This window comes from Lampris incognitus, chromosome 9 (assembly GCF_029633865.1).
Source record: "Lampris incognitus isolate fLamInc1 chromosome 9, fLamInc1.hap2, whole genome shotgun sequence".
NCBI lineage: Eukaryota > Metazoa > Chordata > Actinopteri > Lampriformes > Lampridae > Lampris > Lampris incognitus.
In genome coordinates this window covers 13,911,804-13,938,739 of record NC_079219.1, presented here as the reverse complement: position 1 = coordinate 13,938,739, position 26,936 = coordinate 13,911,804, and the positions used below count along the sequence as shown (strand labels likewise).

Here is a 26,936-nt window from a genome sequence, read left to right as displayed (position 1 = left end):
CCCCATATATATATATATATATACTAGAAGAACCCCGCTACAATGTAGCGGTTTGGTTATCAACCCGCTAAATCTCCCTCCTCTTCATCCTGCCAGCTAACCGCCTTCCCCCTGCCCCTAAAATCCCCCCCACTCCAACTCCCTCCCCACAAATGCTCAGAATCATCTGAAATGCCGAGAAAAGTGGTTTACCCCCCCCCACTCCAACTCCCTCCCCCCAAATGCTCAGAATCATCTGAAATGCCGAGAAAAGTGGTTTTTAGCCATTTTTAGAAAATGCATATTTTGCATAATTATGCATAATTATTACAATTATTTTAATGTTCTGCTATTTTTCTGGTCCTCTCTGGAACAATACCTACCACCTCCAAAAAAAATTAGGATCATAAGTGCATTTTTGCAAAAATCCATTTATTTTGCATAATGCCAAAAACATTTCTAAGTCCCAGAAAAATTTTTTATATAGGTGAAAAAATCAAAGATGCTCAGAATCATCTGAAATGCCGAGAAAAGTGGTTTTTAGCCATTTGTAGAAAAATGCATATTTTGCATATTTATGCATAATTATGCATAGTTTCAATTTTCTGGGATTTTTCTCTTACTCTCTGAGACAATACCTACCACCTCCAAAAAGAATTAGGATCATAAATGCTTTAGTTTTCGGTCCCGCTATCTACACTGACTAACACACACACACACACACTAACAGCACACACACATTATGAAAATATATAAGTAGACGTTCACAGCAACCAATAGCAGGCCACATAACATGTCACCTGACATGTCCAGAGCCAATCACAGCAGAGCATTTTAATTGCTTGCTACCTGTCACTAACTGCCCTAACTGCCCCTTTGAGGCCAATAGTTGTTCCAACCAAGCATATTTCACATACATGACATTGCATACACAATAACATTAAAGAGGGAGAGGGTCACATTTTCCAGGTTAGGGAGGGGGGGGGTCCCAGAAAAAAATGTTAGGTGAAAAAATCAAAAATGCTTAGAATCATCTGAAATGCAAAGAAAGGTGGTTTTTAGCCATTTTAGAAAAATGCATATTTTGCATATTTATGCATAATTATGCACAATTTTAATTTTCTGGGATTTTTCCCTTACTCTCTGAGACAATACCTACCACCTCCAAAAAGAATTAGGATCATAAGTGCTCTAGTTTTCGGTCCCGCTATCTACACTAACTAACACACACACACACACACACTAACACCACACACACACACATTCTGAAAATATATGAGTAGATATATATATATGGCGTTTATACAGTGGGGTTTTTTTTCGGAAACCACCAATGTTGTTGATAAAAGTGCTCAACAAATGAAGAGGGGATATATATATATATGATTGATATTGAGAGCCTTGACATAAAAACACCTACCACCTTCCACAGTCAAGGCTTCCATTAGTAATGGAATTTGAAATGAATGAACAGCATCAGAAAGACTGGATGATAAGTACACAGAGTAAAAAGAGAGAAGAGAGGATAACAATGTGCCTCATTTATAAAAAAAAGGGACACGAGCTTTTCTTGCAAATCAAAGACTGTACGACAAGAGGTACAGGATTGTCAAACTTTTCAGGAGTCATTTGGGAAAATGTTTGTATTCTACAAGAGCTATTGAACACGTAAATTATTTTTCTGAAAATATTTAAATCTGTTTATAAGTATTATCTAGTTATTCTTTTGGTCTTAAATGGAGACTATTGATCAAAGGTTGTTCAAAAATTAGGGTAATTTACATGTGACGTAAAAAGGTTTGGGAACTTAAATAAGTCAGAGTAGAGTACTTAAAAAGTCTCAACAAATAATTTAACTGCAAAGCTAAATTAGCTAAAAGTTATACACAGTCCAGTGATTTCATAATTGTTTGGCTGTTGCCTTTTAGAAATAAGAACGCATGAGAAGAGCCAAGAGCCATATCATCAATATCAGTTAGTGCAAACAAAATGTCAGGCTATATTGGGGACAAAGTCTACTATGCCAACCGTTTGCAATGGCTGACCTCGCACTATATGAGGATTTAGTGCATTGCGCACTTAGGATAGAAGAGGTCTTAAAGGATAATTCAGCTTTTTTATTACCTGGTACTTTAGTTTTTGCCTTTATGCATATCGGTTTGGATATCATTGTAATCACTGGCTATATTTTGGAGATCTTGAACATGGCAGCACAGCTGGACACTTCTTTACAACTGTGTTATGGTGCAACAGAATATGAACCTCAAACCTATCCTTTAAATAAGAAACAAATCCTAGGGCCTCAGTTATACTGTGTGTCTGAGTTCCTATGTAAGACAGGGGTCCCCAACCCCTGGGCCACGGACCGGCACTGGGCTGCAAAGCATTTGCCAGCGGGCCGCAAAGAAACAATATGATATACAATATTCAAATAAAAGTCCAGCTGGGCCATGTAATGCTAGAGGGCTTTTGATTTGAAACGGATACTTGAAGTGTGTACAATGATGTAATTTTATCACTCATTCATGTGGCATTTGGCAGACCAATGGTAACTAACTTCATAACTCAGAGAGCACTCAGTCAACTTGCTACTAGCAGCTAGTTAGCTACCATGAGTACCGGTAAAAAAACAAACGTCGCTTGAGAGTTTCTTCAGAAGAGGTAGGGGAGATAAAAGGTCTAATGACAATGATAACACAGCAACAGCAGAGGCCGAGACAGAAAAAAAAGAAAAGAAAGAAAGCTTCCTTCATTGGAAAATATGACGAATCGTACCTAAACTACGGCTTTATTGCGACCGGTGACTCGCATGCTCCAAGCCTCCTGTGTGTGATATGTAGAGACATGATGTCTAACGAGGCAATGAAGCCTCAAAACTGCTTCGGCACCTCGAGTCCAAGCACCCTGCATGTAAAGACAAACCCGCGGAGTTCTTTGAGCAAAAATTATGCGAGTAAGCGGGACAGAGGCATGTGCTGAGAGCCACCAACTCTACAAATGCTGCTGCTCTGAGAGCGTCGTACTTAGCGGCTAGTCGTATTGCTAAGGCTAAGAAGCCTTTCACTATTGGCGAAGAATTGATTCTTCCTGCTGCCAAGGACATGTGCCGTGAACTGTTGGGGGAAGCTGCAGCTAACAAGGTGGCAAAGGTTCCTCTTTCAGCTACCACAGTTTCCAGGAGAATTGATGAAATAGCGGAGAACATAGAAGCACAGTTGTTGGAGCAGCTTAATGAGTCACCGTAGTATGCTATCCAGGTCGATGAGTCTACTGATGTTGACAACAAGGCAATACTGCTGGTTTATGTGTGATATATATTTCAAGACGATGTGCGTGAGCACGTGTGCTCTGTTGCTACCAACTAACACAACTGGGGCAGAACTGTTCCAAGTCTTTGGATGACTACATCTCAGGCAAACTGGACTGGTCAGTCTGTGTTGGAATATGCACAGATGGGGCCGCAGCTATGACCAGAACACCATGTGTCTGGTTTCACTACCCGAGTCCAAGAGGTTGCTCCTGAATGCCAGTCACAGAGAAATGCTGGCAAGCCGAAAAATGTCACCTGATCTGAACAGCGTATTGAGTGACATTATTAAACTTATCAATCACATCAAAGCACACGCCCTTAACACACGTCTGTTTGAGCAGCTTTGTGAGGAAATGGACGCAGAGCACAGATGCCTTCTCTTACACACTGAAGTCAGATGGTTATCAAGGGGGAGATCCCTGGCCAGGGTTTTTGAGTTAAGAGAGCCGCTACAGAGATTTCTTTCCAAAAAAAAAGTCACCACTGGCAGCACACTTCAGTGACGAGGACTGGATAACAAAACTCGCTTATCTGTGTGACATCTTCAACCTCCTCAATGAACTCAGTTTGTCACTTCAGGGGAGAATGACAACTGTCTTCAAGTTGGCAGACAAAGTGCCTGCATTCAAAGCCAAACTGGAACTGTGGGGACAGCGAGTGGACAGGGGCATATTTGACATGTTCCAAACATCAGCTGGGATTTTGGGAGACACTGTGGCTGCACCACCCGTCTTCCAGCTGGTGCGCAATCACCTGGCTTCACTGTCGACAGAATTTGAGCGTTACTTCCCAACCGCAGATGACCCAAGAAATGTAAAGGAATGGATATGTGACCCATTTGTGAATGTCCCCGGCGAATCACCCATGTCAGTGTAGGAAGAAGATCAACTCCTCGAGCTTGCAAATGACGGTGGGCTGAGAAGTATGTTTGACGTAACATCTCTGCCAACATTCTGGATCAAAGTCAAGGCTGAATATCCTGAGATAGCCATGAAAGCACTGAAAACTTTGCTTCCATTTCAAACATCATATCTCTGTGAAGCGGGGTTTTCTGCAATGAATGCAATGAAAACAGAATTGTGGAATAGACTTGACATAAGAAACACCCTTCGGGTGTTGCGGTCTCCCTTCACCCCTCGGTTGGACCATCTTGCTGCAGGCAAACAAGCCCAGGGCTCCCACTGATTCAGTGATATTGGTGAGTTGCAATGTTGTTATATGTATTGTAACCTACAAAAAGACTCCCTGGCCGATCGCCAGGGAGTCGGCCTCCTTTGGTCGAGTGGTTAGCTATGTTGTCTCGTGGTGCAGTACAACCCCGGATCGAATCCGGCAGCAGGTGGAAAAAATGCTTGGTTACATTGGTGGCAGCGATGGGATCCGGAAGCGTGCAGATCCTCATAAGTCTATTCAGAGCGTGGGAATAACGAAGCGCAAGGGCGTGCTTCCGGGAGAGGGTGACTACTGTACCCTACAAAAAGACAACCCCGGATCAAATCCTGCAGTGGGCGGAAAAAATGCTCGGTTACAGCATGTTATGTTAATGTGAGGAAAATATGCGCTGTGTGTTTAATATCCGAATGTTACTGTAAATGTTATGATACTACTGACTAAGCCTAACCTATATTCTGGTCCTTATTAATCCACTCCCACCCCTCCTGCCAGAATATTGTCAATATTAAACTGTTCCGTGGTGCAAAAAAGGTTGGGGACCCCTGATCTAAGACATCACAATTGTGCTGGCTGGGTAGTTTATTGATGTGGTAACTAGTGATGTACTGTAGGATAGTCCTTCTTTCAAGCTGAACAACAATGAAGCTCAGCAATGTGATGGGAAATTGTTGATAATATTGGACATTTTGGGCGATATCTTTATCATCATATCTTTACACTTTTATATCTTTCACTTTCTTTGTTACTTCCAATTACGTGGTTTAGATAACTCAGTTAAATTGGACTTGTTGAAACATGTGTGACTCGAGTATTCTGTTGCACCATAAGATGGCGGCGCAAATTCACGTTTGCAGCGGCCTCACCCAGTACTGTCCATGCAGTGTCTTTGCCCATGCCTGCCTCTAAGTTTTGTCTTCATTCGATGGCTGGGAGAGCTGGTGCTGGATTGACTAGGAGAGCTTGGTCTGCTGCGTCCTGTGGGCCCAGGGACCACGGCCCTGCCTGGAGCTCTGACCGAGGTGGTAACACCAAGGGCGATCGACAGGACGTGGAAGCAGGGCAGGCTAGACTAGGAGGGAGCCTAGTCTGCTGTGTTTGGTAGGGCCAAGGATCACAGCCCTTGCATGAAGCTGCGCCTGAAGAGGAAACACCAAGGGCGGTCTGACAGGATGCGGAAGCGGGGCAGGCCAAGCTAAGTACTAGCCCATGCAGACTGGCAGTTCCGACAGTCATCCTGGCTGGCGTTTGTTCCCTTTGACAGTGAGTTTTTGTTTAGTTTGGCGATATCTGCTAGTGTGGATATATATGTGTTAGTTCGGATATGTGTGTTCTTGTAGTTTTTGGATATGTGTTTTTGTCTCTGTGTTGCACTGCTGTGGTCTGGGGGAAACGATATTTCATTTCATGTCATGTACGCAAGCACATGACATGAAATGACAAATAAAATGCTCCTGATTCCTGAAGATGCCATTGGAAAGCTGTGTCCAGCAGCGCTACCATGTGTCAATTATCTCTCAGCTGAAGCCGGTCAGTAAAATTATCTAACCAACATGCACGATTGCAGAAACTACAAAAACCTGACCCAGGGTTGGAATTATTCTTTAACTGGTTTGAGGACGAAGAATGGCTCGTGGGTCATTTCTGCATAGCGCGGCATCTTCTACTGATGCTGTCAAACACCAGATCCCATACCACCGGTGTGGATCTCCTTTGCCGTTCCCGCACACATCCAGTTTTTTTCGGTGCTTGGATTCTTGGCTGGTGGCATGTGCCAAAGGAAGATAGGTGGCGGTTTTGGTACATTACAGTGGTTTATGAGCCGTTTACTCCCTGATTGGCAGAATACCATCAACAGGCTTTCTCTGCACATCATCTTTTCCTTTTGACAAACGGCATTGAAGCAGAGCTTTCTTAACCATGGTGGCCTACCACAGCATAATTGATTTCATAGATGTTTGCCCGTGTGCGTATTAGTGAGTCATCAACTGACAGTTTCGTTTGTCTGAATAGAAAAATAAATCACCAAATTAATTAACAGTTGCACTTCTTTGTCCAAATGCAGCTATTTTTTCCTTTCCATTTCCTTTTTACCTCACCAACACTGTGATCTACTGACAACATTGAATTAACCTCTGCTATTATTTCTCCCCAGACTGTTTGTTTGTCTGGCACGGTAAAGCCAATGTTAACACCGCCAAGTATGTTCTTGAGGTCGTACATGGTTCAGTGTTGAATCGAACTGTGACCCTGGAAAGTTCTCATCTTCATCTTTTGGATGCTACCCTGCTCTTCTGTTGGATTAGAAGCCTTCCATGTTTCCATTTATACATCCATACGGGTATTTATGGTTTTCACTCTACAGTATCAATTGTGTCTTTTCAACTGTAAGGGACCGGTAGTTATGAACATAAACACACAATAAATGTGTTCACAAATATTTTGGAAATATGGCAAGAAAATTCAGATTGGATAAATATATGAGAAAATATACCCACATTTTTACCAACAGAAGGTCCATCCATCCATCCATCCATCCATCCATCCATCCATCCATCCATCCATCCATCCATCCATCCATCCATCCATCCATTATCTGAACCGCTTATCCTGCTGTCAGGGTCGCGGGGATGCTGGAGCCTATCCCAGCAGTCATTGGGCAGCAGGCGGGGAGACACCCTGGACAGGCTGCCAAGCCATCACACAGGGCCGACACACACACACACACACACACACACACACACACACACACACACACACACACACACACACACACACACACACACACACATTCATACCTAGGGACAATTTAGCATGGCCGATTCACCTGACCTGCATTCCTTTGGACTGTGGGAGGAAACCGGAGCACCCAGAGGAAACCCACGCAGACACAGGGAGAACATGCAAACTCCACACAGAGGACGACCCGGGACGACCCACAAGGTTGGACTACCCCGGGGCTCAAACCCAGGACCTTCTTGCTGTGAGGCGACCGCGCTAACCACTGCGCCACCGTGGCGCCCACAGGAGGCCCGATGATAAAGAAATCTACGCAAGGCATAGGGCAGATGCATAGGATAATAAATGACAGCGAGGGAAGGACAGTAAATAAAGGAAGGGATACTGCAATGAAAAAAAGAAGAAGATGAAGTGCCCACTTCACTGCTCTCTCTCAGTAATGTTAATCACAGATTCACCGTATTGAAGTGATTCAAGTGAATCCCTGTTTCGGACATGCTTTGTTTGCACGGACTCAAAGCTCTGGGACATATTCACGATTCTCAACGACTTACAACGCCACTCAGCTATGTTCCCATCCAATGACCCCCGTTTAACAACTTCAATATCGTTTACCGAGTTGCTCGGCCAGACAAGGCAACTGCAGGGTTGAACAGAGAAACGGCAAACATAGACACTCATTCTCACACTCACCACTAGCCAAGCATGAAATAAATCACGGATTAACGGCTCTGACTAGGAGTGTAATCTGCTTTTGGATCTGCTGCCAGGGGGGGCTGTGTTTACACTCACTTACCCCTCTGAAGTTGCTCATGGCCTGAAAGTAGACCAGGTAGCTTTTTCGTGGATCCAGGGGGGTGTTCCAGTAGCCGTTGTAGGTGTGATTGTCCCCCACAGTGAAAGGACTGGCCTCCGGCAGGCTGCTGGGAGGCAGTTCTGCTGTGTAGTAGTGCGGGGTACCCCGGGCCTGAGCCTCACCGTGCGACATAGGCAACGGAAAACACTCCTGGAGCCCCAGCTCTCGCTTCACCTTCCTGCTAGTTTCCTCCTCCACAACCACCTGGTAGGTACTGGAAAAAAGATTTCGATAACACAAGTACTTAATGAGTCACGGTTTTCCCTGAACTCAGTGGAACATGGTGTGGTGTTTATAAAACCTTAGGTGACACTTGCATGCAGAGCAACTTCACATGCTTGAAGCTGTTCAGTGCCTTGCTCAAAGGTACTCTGACAGAACATATGGCTCTGGCAGGGATCGAGATTGCGACCGTTGCGATATAGGACGGTCGCCGAGCTACTCAGTGTGCTGCAGTGGAGGCACATCATGAATTGTGTTCTGTATAAAATAAGATGACACACTGTAAATGTAAAATGTTGTTTTTTTTCTCACCTGACAGGCGCTCCTCTGCCTTGGGCAGGACGAAGCAGGACAGTGATGGTGTTTTCTGTCTCGCTTAGTGGGGAAGGCATGTCTCCATAATCAAAAGTAGGGGCTAAAGAGAGAGACACACACACACATTAGACCTCATATCTCATAAGTAATAGAGGGACATACCAACAGACACACGCACACACACACACATCCAATCTTCATCAATGCTCATTTGAAGGCACCTGAATCGGGTGTGGCGCCACCTCTATTGTAGGCACACAGCCTCTCCTAGTTTACCAAGTTATATTCTAATGCCCTTCCAAGTCTTGTAGGTGACATCCACCTCAATAGTTTAATATCTGTACTAAAAAGGGGGAAAAATCCACATCTCTGAATAAATGGCTAACAGCCGCTTTAAAGGGGTACGCAACACTTGTACATGTTTTTTGAGCTGTAAACTGAATGATGTGACTGTACAGTGATGAAACACGTTAATGCTGGTGTAATATTCACATTTCTTACCAAATTTATAGAAATCGGCATTTCGTGGGTACAAAAGGCTCAACACATCCCCTACTGTGTTAAATCAGCCCTGAACCTTGCAAGACCAATGCCGACGTAGAGTTGATTGGCCCCCTAAGAGGTGGGCGGCTCACCTCCCCCAGCCCCATAGCAAATTTGGGGGGGGGGGGCAATTCAGGAACTGCTGCAGCCAGGACGCAAACCCAGATCTCCCGCACCATGGGCGACAATGTTAACCAGTCAACTAAAGGGTCCAACCCTGTAGCCAAGGGCTAGCGAGTCTATTTATCCATGCACGTTACACTACCCCACCACCACCACCTTCGAGAAGGGCGTCCCCGCGCTTCAGCATATCAGCTCCCTCACACCGCTGGGCGCACGTGCTTCCGATGGCCTCATGGTCTCCCCATCCGCCTTCTGACACCATGTAATAACCCCTTTTGGCGCTTATTGTTAAAATAATCCGATGTCCAGTCCCGCCCGTCAGTGTGAGTCTGTGAAACTGTGCTCATCTTGGAAGACGTGCTGATCGAGACTAATCATTCACAGGAGTTTACTCGCTAACCTTGCGCCTTTATTACATTTTCTACCAACCTTGTGAATTTCTCTCAGTTTGCAGTTAGTTGTGGTTATATTATTTCATCATTTTCAATTCTGGTGCAATGGTTCGGACTTGTGCTTTTGATGGCCGAAGACGCACCATCAGACAACTGGGTCAGTCAGGCTGGGCTCGCACCACGGCTGGGGGAGTAGTCACCCCGTCGCCCGTCTCTCAATGCCAGAAACCCGCAGTCCACCTCGCGGGGCCCCCTTCCGTCTGCGGCGCAATCTGTGCCATGGCGTCTTCGCGGGGTGGCGTCCGGCGCCCTACTGGAAGGCGGGTCGGAGGAGGGGACTGGGTATGGCGGCCAGCCGGCGACTCGCGCCAGGACCTTCTCACGGATCTCCCCAGCTACTCCTGCCCATGACCCTTCCTTACACAGCCACGCCACCCCCCCCCCAGCCCACTTTTTAGCATTTCTCCAAATTATGCAGTGGGTGGAGTTGGGCTTAGACCGGGGGGAGAAGTTACACTTTAATACCCGCATCCCAAAAGACGGCGCGTTGATGAAATATTCCTGCTGGTTGTCTTGGATACAAGTCCAATTTAAAGTCAGGAGTGAAGACAAATAGGGGGAGCTTCTTACTTAAAAGGATTTGACTGAAGCCGAGCTCCTCCCTGGAGACACGGCGGCACATATTCTCTTTAATAGCACCAGTCAATTGGTGAGTTAGAGGAAAGCAAACTATTACTGAAGAAGTAAATGACTGCCATATTGTAAAGAGGCTCGCCACGGCAGCAAAAAGAGTCAACTTCAATTAAGATAAGGCATTAACCAAAATAAGGGGTGCATATGTGGACATTTAAGGTCTGTCATAGTGTGCAGAAGTAAAACCAGATTTGATGTGAGCTGCCATATAGAGTCTGTCTGAGGAACGATTTGTATATCAGCCACAAGGGTGTACACTTCAGCGTGTGTGCTTGCATGGTGTGTGTGTGTGTGTGTGTGTGTGTGTGTGTGTGTGTGTGTGTGTGTGTGTGTGTGTGTGTGTGTGTGTGTGTGAGAGAGTGGGTGCGGGCAGGGCAGCATGTGTAGTGGTATACTCTGTGGTGGGTATTGCTTGAAGATGCTGACAGCAGTAGCTGTTGAAGGTGTTCAGTGTTTGCTAGCTGTCAGCGCAGATTTGAGAGAGGCTCAGTCTAAGCGAATGTTCTGTACCGTAGGCCAGTGGAGGAAGTTGACGATGATCCGCAACGACTTTTGGACTCTATCTGCGGTCTGGCCTCGCGCCAGCTCACGAGCTGAAACACAGCTATGATTGAGCAGCGGATCTATAATTAAAGAAACCAGCCCGCCTTCACTGCACTCTGTGGACATTAAAAAGAGCAAGGTGTGCATTGTGTGTGTGTGTGTGTGTGTGTGTGTGTGTGTGTGTGTGTGTGTGTGTGTGTGTGTGTGCGTGCGAGCATTGTGTGTGTGTTTTGTGGCGGTGAGCACAGGGATGAATGTCTGAGAGAGAAAGGATGGGAAGAGCTGCGTTGTGCATTCCTGAGAGGTGTTATCCTTTCCCTTAACAAGTCCAACACGAATCATTAAAAGGAAACAGAACACCATGGCTGGGTTTCTATCACCCGTAATAAGCCCCGAGACCCCGGGCAGAGGGATTCCGATCGCGGGGAACGGGCTGCATCTTTTTTCATACAAAAAACCCCAGCAATGTCCCCTCTGTGTTGTTACTCTGCTTCCTGGGACTTAATTTTGTACTCCAGGCCGATATGACCGACGCCACTCCTTTGGAGAGGCGATGGAAAAATCGTGCAGGCACTCTGGGAACAGTTGTTTTGTCTCTGCAAGAAAGGAATGACTTTGAGGTCGAAATCACTGACCCTAATTATAACAGACAGTGAGCGAAACTGTCTGTTCTTGTAGCCTATACTTGTGAAAAGCAGTGACAAAGAAACTATCACATGGGAAGACTCCCATTTGTCTCAGTTTGCTTTATTTTTGGGGGGATTTTTCCCCCCTTTTTCTCCCCAATTGTATCCAGCCAATTACCCAAACTCCTCCGAGCCTTCCCGGGCACCGCTCCACCCCCTCCGCTGATCCAGGGAGGGCTGCAGACTACCACGTCTCCTCCAATACATGTGGAGTCGCCAGCTGCTTTGTTTCACCTGACAGTGAGGAGTTTCACCAGGGGGATGTAGCGTGTGTGAGGATCAGGCTATTACCCCCAGCCCCCCCCCGAACAGGCACCCCGACCGACCAGAGGAGGTGCTAAGTGCAGCGACCAGGACACATACCCACATCTGGCTTCCCACCCGCAGACATAGGCAACTGTGCCCATAGGGACGCCCGGCCAAGCCGGAGGCAACACAGGGATTCGAACCAGGATCCCCGTGTTGGTAGGCAATCAAAATCTACCAAAATACTGTGGCAACTGCTGTGCTACCTTTCAAGTGCACACACACACTGCCTTACACACACGAAGTGAGAGAGTCATGCTGTAGTGCTCTACCAGAGATGTTGGTGGTGATCTCCGTGAGGGCGGTCTGGCCAAAGCCCTTGATGGTGCGGGCTCGGACGGAGATCAGGTAGGTGGTTCCAGGGTGCAGATTGGAGAACATGTGGTAGGTCTCGTTCCTCAACTTCGACACTGTTCTCCTGGGTCCCGGCACATTGATGCCCGGATCAGATGACTCAATGCTCTGGTAACTGATCTGAGGTCACAATGAGTAGAGACCAGACAAACAGCAGCCTCTTAGTGATGTCATAGATACCCAGGACAAGTCACGGCACGGCAGCTCACCCATTTATAGCCCTGTGTTGCGGCTCCTAACAAACGCCTTTGTCAGAAATAGCAGGTAAAAGGAGAGGGGGGCTAAAAAGAGTTATAATGAGTCATTCTGCAGTTATATCTTGCCAGGCAGAAGTCATTTAATTGAAGTACAAATGACTCCCTGTCATCAATACTAATCCCAATGTTTTATTGATTTCCTCATATGATTTACTTGACTGCTTATTTTGCTTTCGTTAATCGAATTGCTGACTCCTCCGGCCAGTTTACGGGTTCAGAGGAACATACTTCCATTCAAAATGCCAGTGTAAAGTAAAATTTATACACACAACCTAGGTTATTCATTTTTATAAGACAAAGCTAGCTGATACACTACGAAGGACATGGACTGAGGACACCACGAGTGTCCTATAAAAACGGGTCTTAAAGTCCCCCCCCCCCCCCGATGTGATTTGCCTCACTGGTATAGCGCTCTCAAATGGCGTGCTTTTACACTTTTTCAAATTGTGGTTATCTTAATGAGACAACTTAATTGGAATCAACCGCGGATGAGTGCATCGGAACATACATTAGAACCGTTAAGGGATCCACCTCATTGAGAATGCACATACACACACACACACACACACACACACACATACACACACACACACACACACACACACACACACACACACACACACACACACACACACACACACACACACACACAGTAAAGTTGACACTCACGCCAAACCACGGGCTTTGCAGATAATCATAAGAGGAGCATAATGCCTGCTCATGAATACCGACTAAATACACACAGACCTCTGTGTTGCCCCTACAAAGGCAGACATAAAAGACGCCAGCCGGAGCAAAGAGGAGTGAGCGGGGCTTGCAGAGCAGTATGGCGGTCGATGGGCTCAGGCAGACTGGTCAATGGTTTAATCTGAGAGAAACGAAGAGGATTTCTACAGCTCCATATAAAGCTTTTCTCTGTCGGCCCAGGGAGATCAACACGTTACAGAGAGAAAATCCTGCTCAGCCTCTGCTTTATATGTCAAACCACAAATCCCATTTAATAATATCCTTGAGGTGACATTGCAGGAGAGGCCAAGGGAGAAAGGGCTTGAGGATAGGTAGGTGGACATACAGCCGTGTCCGCCTTCCCATAGGTGTAGTGGAACGCAGCGTGAATTGAGCTTCTATTAAAATAATTACACTTGTAAAATTGCCTTCGCCTCATAAATACAGTGCATGTGATGGCGTGTGACTGGCTGTGCTGTGAGTTGTGACAGGTTGATAACACATTTGCAGCTTTGGTTTTGCTGCAGACAAGAGGTATGCTTTCCCCTACGGTGATAAGTACCAACACCACCGCCAGACAGCCACACGCTAGGTGGTAAGTTGGCAGGCAGGAGGTTACGCAACAGCCTAAACCTGAAGCCTTTTTAGGAGCTTGCAATGGTGAATATGAAATAGTTATGGAATGGAGAAATCAAACATAGCATCCCTCTTGGGTTACCTCATACTGGGTAATTAGACCATTGGGCTCAACTGGCTCCTCCCATTTCAGAAATATCATGTCATCCAGGGGGGTGAAGGTCAGCGATTCCGGTGCTATGCCTCCAGGAACTACAAAGAATTGCAAGAACAAACAATTGTCAGGAAATGGAAGTACTGACCATCTCATGTCATTATCACAGAGAAGGGTAATGTCACGCTGGCTTGGAAAAAAGCAACCCCCCCCCCCTTTTTTTCTCTCCAATTGTACTTGGCCAATTATCTGACTCCTCCGATCCGTCCCGGTCGCTGCTCCATCCCCTCCGCCGATCCGGGGAGGGCTGCAGACTACCGCATGCCTCCTCCGATACATGCGGAGTCGCCGGCCGCTTGTTTTCACCTGACAGTGAGGAGTTTTGCCAAGGGGTTGTAGAACGTGGGAGGATCACGCTATTCCCCCTAGTTCCCCCTCCCCCCCAAACAGGTGCCCCGACTGACCAGAGGAGGCACTACTACAGTGACCACAACACATACCCAGATCCGGCTTCCCACCCGCAGACATAGCAGGAATATCAAATAGGAATTCACCAACTGCAACAATTATATAAGCAGGACACAGACACAAGAAAAGCCCAAATTAAAAAAAGTAAAATTAAAAAAAAAAAAAAAAAAGATTTTATACCAATCCTTGTTTAAAGTTTGTATATACTGATGAATATGAGATGCCCACTGTTGAACTTGTGGCTGAAATGAGAACAGGAGGACTGTTAAGATCAGACCCATTTAACGACACACTCTGTTAACTGTTTCTATTAAAGTCCCAAGCCCCTTCGTCCATGTTATCACTGCAGAGAGCCAGACTGGCTGTGAAAAATCCAGGCCTTGAGGTAAGGAGCCATGCCGCTGAGTGGACCATTATTTTTCTATCAAGTTAGTCCAGAAAACGGAGTAGGTTATTGAGGCTTTTATTGAGGCTTTTGCGTTTAAAATTGCTATGTGTGTGTGTTTATATATATATATATAGATATAGATATATATATATAGATGTAGGAAAAAAGACTTTTAATACATAGCAGTACAAGCTTGTTTCGTGCGTCGTGCACTCATCAGCTGCTAACGCGATTCAGCAAAGAAAACACACAGTATACGTTGCCCCGCGTCATGCCCCTAATTTCGGTGGAGAGCAACCAACGAGAGGAGAAAGCATTTGACCTATTGCAACCAATGGAGTAGGTAGTTACGATGCACAGCAACCCATTATGGGGTAGAAAACATTACAACCAGTGGGGTAAGGGGTCGGGGCTTGTTATGAAAAATAGGGGCGCTGTTGAAATAGCCTACATTTAGAATATAACAAGGTAACGTCAAATGGTTACATCTTTTGCCGCTAACTGAATTTGCATTGCTCTTTGCAAGGATTTTCCATGAGACAGAATAATTGATATTCTTATCCACCAATGACCAAATGTGGCGGCTTAAGGCCGTTGCATTTTTTGCGTGCTCATTTCTGAAGCTACGCATATGGGTGTTAAACCTAATTTTAAAAGGGCCCTCTGTTAATCCCACGTTAGTGTCCACATTGCAGTTGTCTTCTCTTGTCACCGATGCCTGGTAGATGACTCCCTCTGTCTGGTATTTTCCTTCGAGAGGACACGATGTCTTAACACGGCATTTGCAGTTGGAGGTGTTTGGTTACGGGAAGGGGGTCTGTGCCTTGGCCATGATGCTTGTGTTGTGGGATGAAATAACCTGCTGAACATTTGGCATGCAGCTGTAGCTCATTGTGACTGTGTTTCTGTTGAATATTTTTCTCAATTGGTGGTCTGGGGTAAAGCACTCATCCAAAAGCTTGAAAAATTGTTTTCCAATATTAGAGGCCACGGTGTCGCTGTAGGGAGGATTATACCAGGTGATGTTCCACCTTCTGCTGCGCTTTTTTGTTGTTGCTGGCTGTCGCCAATTGATGATGGATTGTACTTAAGCCTGAAATTATATCCACATGTTTGTAAGGCTTCCTGGTATGGGGGGGCTGCCTCATTAAAGATGGCTTCGCTGGATGATATACATGAGAGTCTCTTGTTTATGCTCACTGGGATATTTTTCAAGATGGAGGGTGGATGATTGCTTTCTCTATGGATACATGGCAGTGTATTACTGGGCGTCATGTATGGCCTGTATGTACCATTTCTAAGGTCTAATGAGATGTTGAGTAAGTCAATTTGGTTTTTGTTAGCCTCAATTGAAATCTTTAGTCCATCGCTTGTGAATACAATACACATGTTCTTTTTTATTCTCTCGACTCCTCTTGCCAGTTTGTTGCAGACTGCCAGCCCGTTATCTCTATATAGCCCAACGTTAATGTCTAGGACCTGTAGTTGAGACAACAAGTACAAGCTCATAAGTATCTGCCCCATCGATACTGCCCATGGTCACGTTGAATTTGCTGTTATCTTGCTTTTGCCATGGGATTTGCTTGTGGTATAAAATTGACTCTTTGGTGTGGACTATTATGTCTCTGTCTTGGTCGGATATTTTGGTGTATGCTGAGGCAAAGTCAATAGCTTTGTCTAGTAGCTCTTTAGTTATGGAGGGATAAAAATATATATATATATATATATATATATAATCATTTTCTTTTTCAATAAACCCCTCTTGCATCCTTGCTCTTTTTAATAAAAAATTGATTCCCTTTTCAACCTAGCTTTCACATGCAGATGATCCACAGAGGAATAATGGGCGATAAGAAATAAGCATACAATACTTTTTCAGGCTTGCTGGCGGGTCTCTAATATAATGTTTGGTTTTTCTGTCCTTTTTGTTGGAAAATGAACAGAATATTTTATAACGCTGATGTAGCCTCATTCAGATGGCCACCCTTCTATTATTAATGTCCATCAGAAGAAGGAAGAGAAGCTAGCACAGTCATTTATGCAATTCTGAGCAATGCAAAGGTTTTGAAATGTTCAATAACTTCAATACAAGTGTAGCAAAACATTTGTGTATATATATATTATATATATAGCATTTTTTCCGAAACCATCAAAGGTGTTGTGAGTGCTCAACTAATGAGGAGCGGAATATCACCACAGATACAGGAAAAAAGATTTTAATACATTGCAGTACAGGCCAGTTTCGTGCATCTGGCACTCATCAGCTGCTAATGTTTTTTTCACAAAGAATCATACAGTTTATGTTGCCCAGCGGCACACCCCTAATTTCGGTTGGACAGCGACCAATCAGATGGGGACACATTCAAATTATAACAACCAATGGGGTAGGTACTTATGATGCACAGCAACCAATGCAGGGGTAGAAAACATTACAACCAATGGGACTGGGGTTTGTTTTGAAAAGCATTTAGGGGCCAGGGCACTGTTGAAATGGCGTACATTAAAAATATAACAAGGTAATTTATGTGAATTATATATTAGGGTGGTGTTGGAGCACAGTTAAAATATAAAAAAAATATAAAAAGACTCTAATAAATGCCATATGTGTATCATCTAATGGGGGGGGGGTATTAAAGATGTTTGACTCATAGTTACAAAGGAGATATTTTTTTCGGTATCTACAGCTTGTGGCCAATTCGTTTCTATTTTTCAAGGTGGACATATCAGGTCTGCACATAATAAAATACTTTTCTGCCAAGCACAGGTTACATCTTTTCCCCCTAACTGAATATGCACTACTCTTGACAAGGATTTTCCATGAGACAGAATGACTGATATTCTTGTCTACCAGTGACCAAATGTGGCAGCTTAAGGCCGTTGCATTTTTCGCATGGTCATTTCTGAAGCTAGTCAGATGAGCGTTAAACCTAATTTTAAAAGGGCCCTCTGTTAATCCCACTTAAGTGTCCGCATTGTAGTTGTCTTTTCTTGTCACCGATGCCTGGTAGATGACTCCCTCTATCTGGCATTTTCCTTCAAGAGGACATGATGTCTTAACATGGTACATACAGGCCATACATGAAGCGCAACAATATACTACAGTACATCCACAGAGAAAGCAATCATCCACCCTCCATTTTGAAAAATATCCCAATGAGCATAAACAAAAGACTCTCGTGTTTATCATCCAGTGAAGCCATCTTTAATGAAGCAGCCCCCCCATACTAGGAAGCCCTACAAACATGTGGATATGATTTCAGACTTAAGTACAATCCACCACCAATTAGCGACAGCCAGCAACAACAACAGAAAAAGCGCAGCAGAAGGCGGACCATCACCTGGTATAATCCTCCTGCAGCGACACCGTGGCCTCTAATTTTTCAAGCTTTTGGATGAGTGCTTTACCCCAGCCCACCAATTGAGGAAAATATTCAACAGAAACACAGTCAAAATGAGCTACAGCTGCATGCCAGATGTTCAGCAGGTTATTTCATCCCACAACACAAGCATCATGGCCAAGGCACAGACCCCCTCCCCGCAACCAAACACCTCCAACTGCAAATGCCGTGTTAAGACATTGTGTCCTCTCGAAGGAAATACCAGACAGAGGGAGTCATCTACCAGGCATCGGTGACAAGAGAAGACAACTGCAATGTGGACACTTACGTGGGATTAACAGAGGGCCCTTTTAAAGTTAGATTGAACGCCCATCTGAGTAGCTTCAGAAATGAGCAAGCGAAAAATGCAACGGCCTTAAGCCGCCACATTTGGTCACTGGTAGACAAGAATATAAATCATTCTGTCTCATGGAAAATCCTTGCAAAGAGTAGGGCATATTCAGTTAGGGGTAGAAGATGTAGCCTGTGCTTGGCAGAAAAGTATTTTATTATTTGCAGATCTGATATGTCCACCCTGAATAATAGAAACGAATTGGCCACCAGCTGTAGATACCGAAAAAAATATCTCCTTTGTAACTATAAGTAAAACATCTTTATTACCCCCCCATTAGATGATACACATATGACATTAGAGTTTTTTTATATTTTTTAATATTTTAACTGTGCCCCAACACCACCGTAATATATAATTCACATAAATTACCTTGTTATATTTTTAATGTACGCCATTTCAACAGTGCCCTGGCCCCTAAATGCTTTTCAAAACAAACCCCAGTCCCATTGGTTGTAATGTTTTCTACCCCTGCATTGGTTGCTGTGCATCATAAGTACCTACCCCATTGGTTGTTATAATTTGAATGTGTCCCCATCTTATTGGTCGCTGTCCAACCGAAATTAGGGGTGTGCTGCTGGGCAACGTAAAAAATATGATTCTTTGTGAAAAAAACATTGGCTGCTGATGAGTGCCAGACGCACGAAACTGGCCTGTACTGCAATGGATTAAAATCTTTTTCCCTGTAGATGTGTTGATATATATATATATATATATATAGATATAGATATAGCTATAGATAGATATATAGAGAGATAGATATAGATATAGATATTCTGCTCCTCATTAGTTGAGCACTTCTATCAACACCATTGACGGTTTCGGGGAAAAATGTTTTATATATATATATATATATATATATATATATATATATATTGTGGAGTTAGAAAACAACGAGACAGGAGACGTGAGAGTAGACGTAGTCGAGGTAGTTTACTAGCTCCAACTTAGCATGTCATACATTCGACAATGACACTGAACTGTGAACCGGAAGCGGAAGTGCATTATCTGACCCCTCGCCTCTTCCCTTAAAGGTACACCGTCCTCTTAGGTGAATGTCTCCCGTTATATAGATGTGGGTCACCACACAGGCCCCCCCCCAGAATTCACCTACACAAAACAATGCAAAACAGCAAAAGTGCAAGTCATGAACATAAAAATAGACTCTACAACAGAACAGTCAATGACATAGTGCAAAGTCACGGGGAAAACAGGTGACGAGTCGGGGGGCGGACCCTGCGGCCATAATGGCTGCGCTTCACAGGAGGGGAAACAGATGGGGCCGAAACCCGGGCCATAGGCGGGGCCGAAGCAGGAACAGAGGCAGGTGCCGGGGCCGACCTAGGAGGGCGCCCCCACCGCGGGGGTAGGGCCAATTGCATTGGCTCCCCAATGTCCAAGTGAGTGGGCTTGAGACGGTCTATAGCGACCCGCTCCGGCCTGCCCCCCATGTCCACCACAAAGTTCTTATCCCCCGCCTCCAGGACGCGGAAAGGCCCGTCGTATGGGGGCTGCAGCGGGGACCGATGGCTGTCATGCCTAATGAAGACGTACCTCGCCGATGACAGATCCTTGGGGACATAGGACCGGGGGAGGCAGTGTTGAGACATCGGAACGGGAGCGAAGGCACCGGCAGCGCTCTGGGACCCACTGAGGTGAGAGGCGGCCGACCAGGGAGCCGTAGCATCCGGAAGAAACTCCACCGGAACCCGCAGGGGCTGGCCATACACCAGCTCAGCGGAGGAGGTCTGGAGGTCTTCCTTCGGGGCCGAACGCAGGTCGAGCATGACCCACGGGAGCCGGTCCATCCAGTCGCAGCCAGTGAGGCTTGCCCGCAGAGCGGCTTTCATGTCCCGATGGAACCGCTCACAAAGTCCGTTGCTCTGCGGGTTGTACGCCGTAGTGCGGTGGATCTTCATCCCCAGGTGCTCAGCGACCGCTGTCCAGAGCTCCGAGGTAAAGTGGGAGCCCCGGTCGCTTGTGATGTCACCCGGCGTGCCGAAACGGGCCACCCAGCAGCCGATGAACGCCCGTGCTACCTCTGCTGCCGTCGTGGAGGACAAGGGAATAGCCTCTGGCCACCTGGTGGCCCTGTCTACAATAGTGAGGAGGAACGTATAACCACGGGAGGGGGGGAGGGGACCCACCAGGTCAACATTGACGTGGTCAAACCGCCTCTCTGGAACCACAAACGGCGCCAAAGGGGCCTTGGTATGGCGGTGCACCTTGGCGCGTTGGCACGCCACACACGAGCCGGCCCAGGCTCTAACATCCTTACGGAGCCCAGGCCAAACGAACTTGACGCTCACCGGCTTGGTCGAGGCCTTCACTCCCGGGGGGGAAAGGCCATGGACGGTGTCGAAAACTCGGCGCCGCCAGGAAGTAGGCACCAGGGGGCGCGGTTGACCGGTGGAGATGTCACAGAGGAGGGTGGTGTTGGCCGCGTCGAACGTCACGTCCTCCAGCCGTAGCGCCGTAGGGGTCGACCGGTAGTCTTGAACGGTCGCGTCCTTGGCTTGGTCCGCTGCCATAGCGGCGTAGTCGAGTCCCAAGTGAACGGCGTTAACAACCGCCCGTGAAAGGCAGTCGGCGACGAAGTTATCCTTGCCCGACACGTGTTGTATGTCCGTGGTAAACTCGGAAACCGCCGCGAGATGGCGCTGCTGACGCCCAGACCACGGTTCTGAGGTTTTGGCCATACAGAACGTCAGCGGTTTGTGGTCTACGAAAGCGGTGAACTGTCGGCCCTCCAATAGGAACCTAAAGTGTCTGGTTGCGAGGAAGAGACCCAGTAGTTCCCTATCAAAGGTGCTGTATTTGCGCTCGCTCTCACGGAGATGTTTACTGAAGAACGCCAACGGCTGCCAGCCCCCCCCCCCCACTGCTCACACACGGCCCCCACGGCGTAGTCGGAGGCATCCGTTGTAAGGGCTATGGGGGCGGCAGGCGATGGGTGAGCTAGCAGCGCAGCGTTGGCCAGCGCGGTCTTGGCGGCCACAAAAGCCTCGTCCATCCCCGAAGACCAGTCCAGCTCGTCCTTAGACTTCTTACCCCGCAGGGCCTCATACAGGGGACGCATGATGTGGGCGGCACGGGGCAGGAAACGGTTATAAAAGTTCACCATGCCCAGGAATTCCTGCAGCGACTGTACAGTGCGGGGGCGGGGGAACATGGTGACAGCCTCAACCCTGGCAGGGAGGGGAACGGCCCCCTGTGGAGTGATGTGGTGCCCGAGGAAGGTGATGGACGACTCCCCGAACTGACACTTAGCTGGGTTGATGATGAGGCCGTGTTCGCTGAGCCTGTCGAACAGCTGTCTGAGGTGCGTCATGTGTTCCTCCGCCGACGCACTGGCCACGAGGATGTCGTCTAAGTACACAAACAAAAATGGCATGTCGCGGAGCACAGAATCCATAAGGCGCTGAAACGTCTACGCCGCCCCTTTAAGGCCGAAAGGCATACGTAAAAACTCAAAGAGCCCAAAGGGTGTGATGACAGCCGTTTTTGGGACATCCAGTGGGTGGACCGGCACTTGGTGATACGCCCGCACTAAGTCGATTTTGGAATAGATGGCAGCGCCCGCCAGGTGGGTAGAGAAATCTTGTATGTGCGGTATGGGGTACCGGTCGGGGGTCGTGGCATTGTTTAGGCGACGGTAGTCCCCGCACGGGCGCCAACCCCCGTTGGCCTTAGTAACCATGTGAAGAGGGGAAGCCCACGGGCTGTCAGAACGGTGGACAATGCCGAGGCGCTCCATAGTCGAAAACTCCTCCCTGGCTATTGCGAGCTTGGCCGAGTCGAGGCGTCGGGCCCGGGCGTAAACTGGGGGGCCCACTGTGGTGATACGATGTTCCACGCCGTGCTTGGCCACCGCCGAGGAGAAGGTGGGTGTGGTGAGCTCGGGGAAATTTGCGAGCAGGCGTTGGTATGGATCCCCGGTGGAGAGTGTGTTAGCGAGGCACAGCGCTCCAGCCCCCCCAAGCTTGCAGGGGTATGACGCAAAAGAGACGGCATCAATCACGCAACAGTTTTTAACATCCACCAGCAGGTTGAAAGCACAGAGGAAATCCGCACCTAGGAGCGGGGTGGATACAGCAGCCATCACAAAGTCCCAGCCGAAACGTCGGCCGCCAAAACACACATCCACATGTCTGATACCGTACGTCCGAATGGACGTGCCGTTGGCGGCGTCCATCTGGGGGCCGTGACTGTCGGTCATCGTGTCCACAGCTTGTGCTGGTAGTATGCTGCGTTGAACGCCAGAGTCAACCAGCAGCCGCCGGCCCGACAAGGAGTCTCTGATGAACAACAGCTTGCAGTCACGGCCGGCGCCCATAGCCGTTAACGGGCGCCGGCCTTGGCGTTTCCCTGAACCCTGTAACTGCAGGGTTTGCGACACCGTTTTGCTTTTGCCCCAAACCTGGCATGGTAATAACAGAGCCCGTCGTCAGGTTGGCGGCGGGCTGTCACCGCAGCCGCGGTGTCCATATAGTCGTACACAGGTGGTGGTGGGGCGGTCTGGTGGGGTAGCAGGGCATGCACAAACTGTTGCCGGTTGGCCAGGAAAACCCTGTCTGCTTCAGCAGCCAGAGAACGGTAGTCCTTGGAGGCGGCGAGAGGAGAACTGGCCGGTGCTGTGCGTACAGGTGCGGGGAGCTGCCTCAGAAAAATGTGTGTGAAAAGAAAGGCCGGATCAGCCGATCCCAGCACAGACAGCATTTTTTCCCATTAACTCAGACGGTTTGCCGTCGCCGAGGCCATTCGGGGACAGTAAACGGTCTGCCTTCTCCAGCTCCGACAGTTCAAATAGCTTCAGGAGGAATGTCTTTATAGCATCGTACTTGCCAGCAGCTGGCGGAGCTTCCAACAGTGTCATTGCTCGCGCCGTTGTCGATGCGTCTAACGCCGCCACTACGTGGAAGTACTGCGTTGCATCCTGCGTTATCCCTCTCAGCAGGAACTGGGCTTCCACATGTTGAAACCACGGCCGTGGATTATGCTGCCAAAAGTCGGGTAGCTTCACAGTAGCGGCGTAAATGCTAGCGTTAGCAATAGCCATGTTGTTAGCACCGGCGTCGTCGTTGTCAGACATACTCGTATTAGTAGTTCGATCACGTCGGGGTCACCAATGTGGAGTTAGAAAACAACGAGACAGGAGACGTGAGAGTAGACGTAGCCGAGGTAGTTTACTAGCTCCAACTTAGCATGTCATACATTCGACAATGACACTGAACTGTGAACCGGAAGCGGAAGTGCATTATCTGACCCCTCGCCTCTTCCCTTAAAGGTACACCGTCCTCTTAGGTGAATGTCTCCCGTTATATAGATGTGGGTCACCATAATATATATATATATATATATATATATATATATATATATATATATATATATATATGGAGAGAGAGAGAGAAAGATTTGCATCCTTTAAAGGATGAAATAAGGCCTGTACTCAAAGTGAAGACCTCCTTTGCCCAGATCTGGACTGGTTGATTAAAGTTAATCAAATGTAAGTACTCTGTTATATTTTGGTGATGATCATAATGCACAACGATGATTAAGGGATGATGATTTAGTAGCTCTCGCCCGGGTCTCCTTAAAGAGAGGGTTAATCAAGTAGAATGTATTTCAAGCTTGGATGGCAGCCGAGTCACCTTGCCAGGCAAGTCCATCTGAAAACAATGTATCATCATACCACAGTCATTTAGCCCGAGACATGACATACTGCTGCGAACACCAACATCCTTTACATTCTGGCCTCACATTAGCAAAGCTGCGGGCCTCTGAGGGACACTATCTACACTTCAGGGTTCAATACGAGGTAATTTCATGAAGAATCCCGCTGCAAAGTAAGATGAAACATCGTCTGAAAAACGATGACACTTGCCTTTACAAGGAGACTGATAACGTAAAATGACAAAAGAAACAATGGTACTTCCTTGTAGGAAATTAGGTAACTTGAGTAATAGGTGGCCATTGTACTCACTGGGTTCTCCGTACTGTAGAGATGATTGGGGAACTTTTTTGAATTTTTTTTCCCCTCTAACTTTCTTCTCCCAATTGTATTTGGACAATTACCCCACTCTTCCGAGCAATCCCAGTCGCCGCTCCACCCCCTCTTCCCATCCGGGGAGGGCTGCAGACTACCACATGTCTCCTCCGATACATGTGGAGTCGCGAGCCACTTCTTTTCACCTGACAGTGAGGAGTTTCGCTAGGGAGACATAGCGCGTGGGAGGATCACGCTATTCCCCCCAGTTCCCCCTCCCCCCTGAACAAGTGCCCCGACCAACCAGAGGAGGCGCTAGTGCGGCGACCAGGACACATACCCACATCCGGCTTCCCACCCGCAGATACGGCCAATTGTGCCTGTAGGGACGCCCGACCAAGCCGGAGGTAACACGGGGATTTGAACCACTGATCCTCGCGTTGGTAGGCAATGGAATAGACCGCTTCGCTACCCGGACGCCCGATTGGTGAACCTTTTAGTAATTCTGCAGTTGTTGTTGGTTTTCCAAAAGGCCACTGGTCGTAAAGTGTGTTATAATGAAATGCTCCATAAGAAATTTCTTTGCACTAATGACATGCAGCCTTACTGTCCTCCTCGGTCTGGAAGGCGACCTCTCTGCCCTCCTTCTTCCCCTCCGGGTTGGTCAGTGATAGACGGACGTGGACGCCATGGTAGGGTGGCAGGTCACGCAGTGTGAAGCGGGAGGCGTTGTGTTCGACCGCCAGGCACTCGCGTACGGTGGTGTTGTGGCCGCCACCGCCTCCCGCCATGGCGTACCGGTAGCACAGGGACACCGAGTAGGTGTGGCAGCGTGTCAGGTTGAAAGCCAAAGTCTCCCACTGCAGGGACAACTGCCTGGCCTGGATGTCCATGGCCGTGAGGCCTCGCAAAGCACGCATGGGCTCTGAGAGGATGACAGACAGAGACATGGCAGAAAAAAGAAAGGAAAGTTATTATTCAGGGGACAACAATGAAATGCTTTCCAAAATGTTTCTGTATGGAATATGCTAGAAAACACAGGTCGCTTTGTTTTTGCAGTGTTTTGATTGTAGACACAACTCCTCACTAGAATGATTAATGTTTCTGTGCGGCATAGGCGATGTCTCGGGACCATGCTGGCAGCTGTTCTCCCCAGCTAGATGGCGCCGTACCGTCCCACCAGAACACGGAGGTCACCGGTTTGCTGCCAAAACGACACACCCACACCCCCTATGGCCAGGCAGGAATTCACGCCAATTACGCTAATTAATCGGACAGGCTGCCGGTCGCCGCCGCACTCCAACCGGTCCCCGCCTCTGTGTCAGCGAGCAAACTGGCTATCCGGTAGTTGTAGTTCTTTACCCCGAGGTCGAATCCGCTCTCAAAAAAAAAAAAAAAAAAAAAAAAAAAGGAAAAGAAACGAGTGCCGAACAAGGGCGTTCAATTCCGCTGGTTACTTTTATTGCTGGGTCATCGCAGTGGCCTGCCGCATATTTTTAGAAGGCACCGAGTTAATTCTGGTCACTGCCGTTTTAACCTCGTCTTTCTCTGGCTTGGACCAAAGAGAACAACAGCCCTGTCTTTGTCTCCCTCCTTCCACGTTAAAGGCTAGCTGAGAGACACAGAGAGCCTCTATACACGGCGGCACAGAACAAGACAGAGTTCAGGAAGTCTTCCAAACTGATGCCGGGGGGGTCCAAGAACATCCTCAGCACACCATCAATGGAGGTGTTTGTCAAAGGCCATTATGGAAACCATCGACACCACTTTGCCTAGCCATACTCTGCATAATGTATTGTACTGGGCAAGGTGAGCAATGGGCCGGGGAAGCGGCACAAGACCGGTGGCACTATGGGGTGAAAGACAGAGTCTCAGCAGGGTTTGAGGTTACAAGCCAAGCTCTTCCATTTCTTCGCTTCTCTCATGCAAAGGGTTGCCCACCGCAGTGCAGAATTATGCAGAGAACTAAATTAGGCTGCTGGTGCATGGATGAGGAGCAACAGCCACGGTGCAACAAATGGAGTAATCAAAGGAAATGGTTTCGGAAGATGCTCCGTCGCTATGGGAAGACAAATACATTCTGTATGCAGGCAGACGGGTACAAATGCACACACACATACCACACACACACACACACACACACACACACCAGTTCCACCCATCCTTCTTTGTGTTTCTTTACCACAAATGAGTATGTACACCTACATAAACATCCATGCTTAATCACACACAAAGGCTTCATCTGTTTTTTTGCACACTTCTCTCTTTCACTGCTTTTTTTTTTTTTGTCTGCCGAGTCCGAGGTCCAAAACACATCCAATCTTTACCGAGTGACGCCGCCATCACGCCACCATCACACCTGCTTGTCTAATTCGCTGTGTAGCGTCTCGTTCCAGATGGAAACATGACCATACCGCCGAT

General features: G+C 47.4%; 1 protein-coding gene across 1 annotated transcript in view; it reads right to left on the bottom strand.

Moving 5' to 3' along the window:
* Nucleotides 1-26,936, bottom strand: part of ptprub (protein tyrosine phosphatase receptor type Ub) — a 224,877-nt gene that overhangs the window by 64,013 nt on the left and 133,928 nt on the right. The window contains exons 8-12 of the mRNA XM_056286802.1: nucleotides 25,123-25,440; nucleotides 13,933-14,042; nucleotides 12,150-12,351; nucleotides 8,589-8,691; nucleotides 7,995-8,268 (exon numbers count right to left, since the gene is read on the bottom strand). Of these exons, the coding sequence (XP_056142777.1) occupies nucleotides 7,995-8,268; nucleotides 8,589-8,691; nucleotides 12,150-12,351; nucleotides 13,933-14,042; nucleotides 25,123-25,440 (1,007 nt within the window). The remainder of the gene's footprint in view (nucleotides 1-7,994; nucleotides 8,269-8,588; nucleotides 8,692-12,149; nucleotides 12,352-13,932; nucleotides 14,043-25,122; nucleotides 25,441-26,936) is intronic.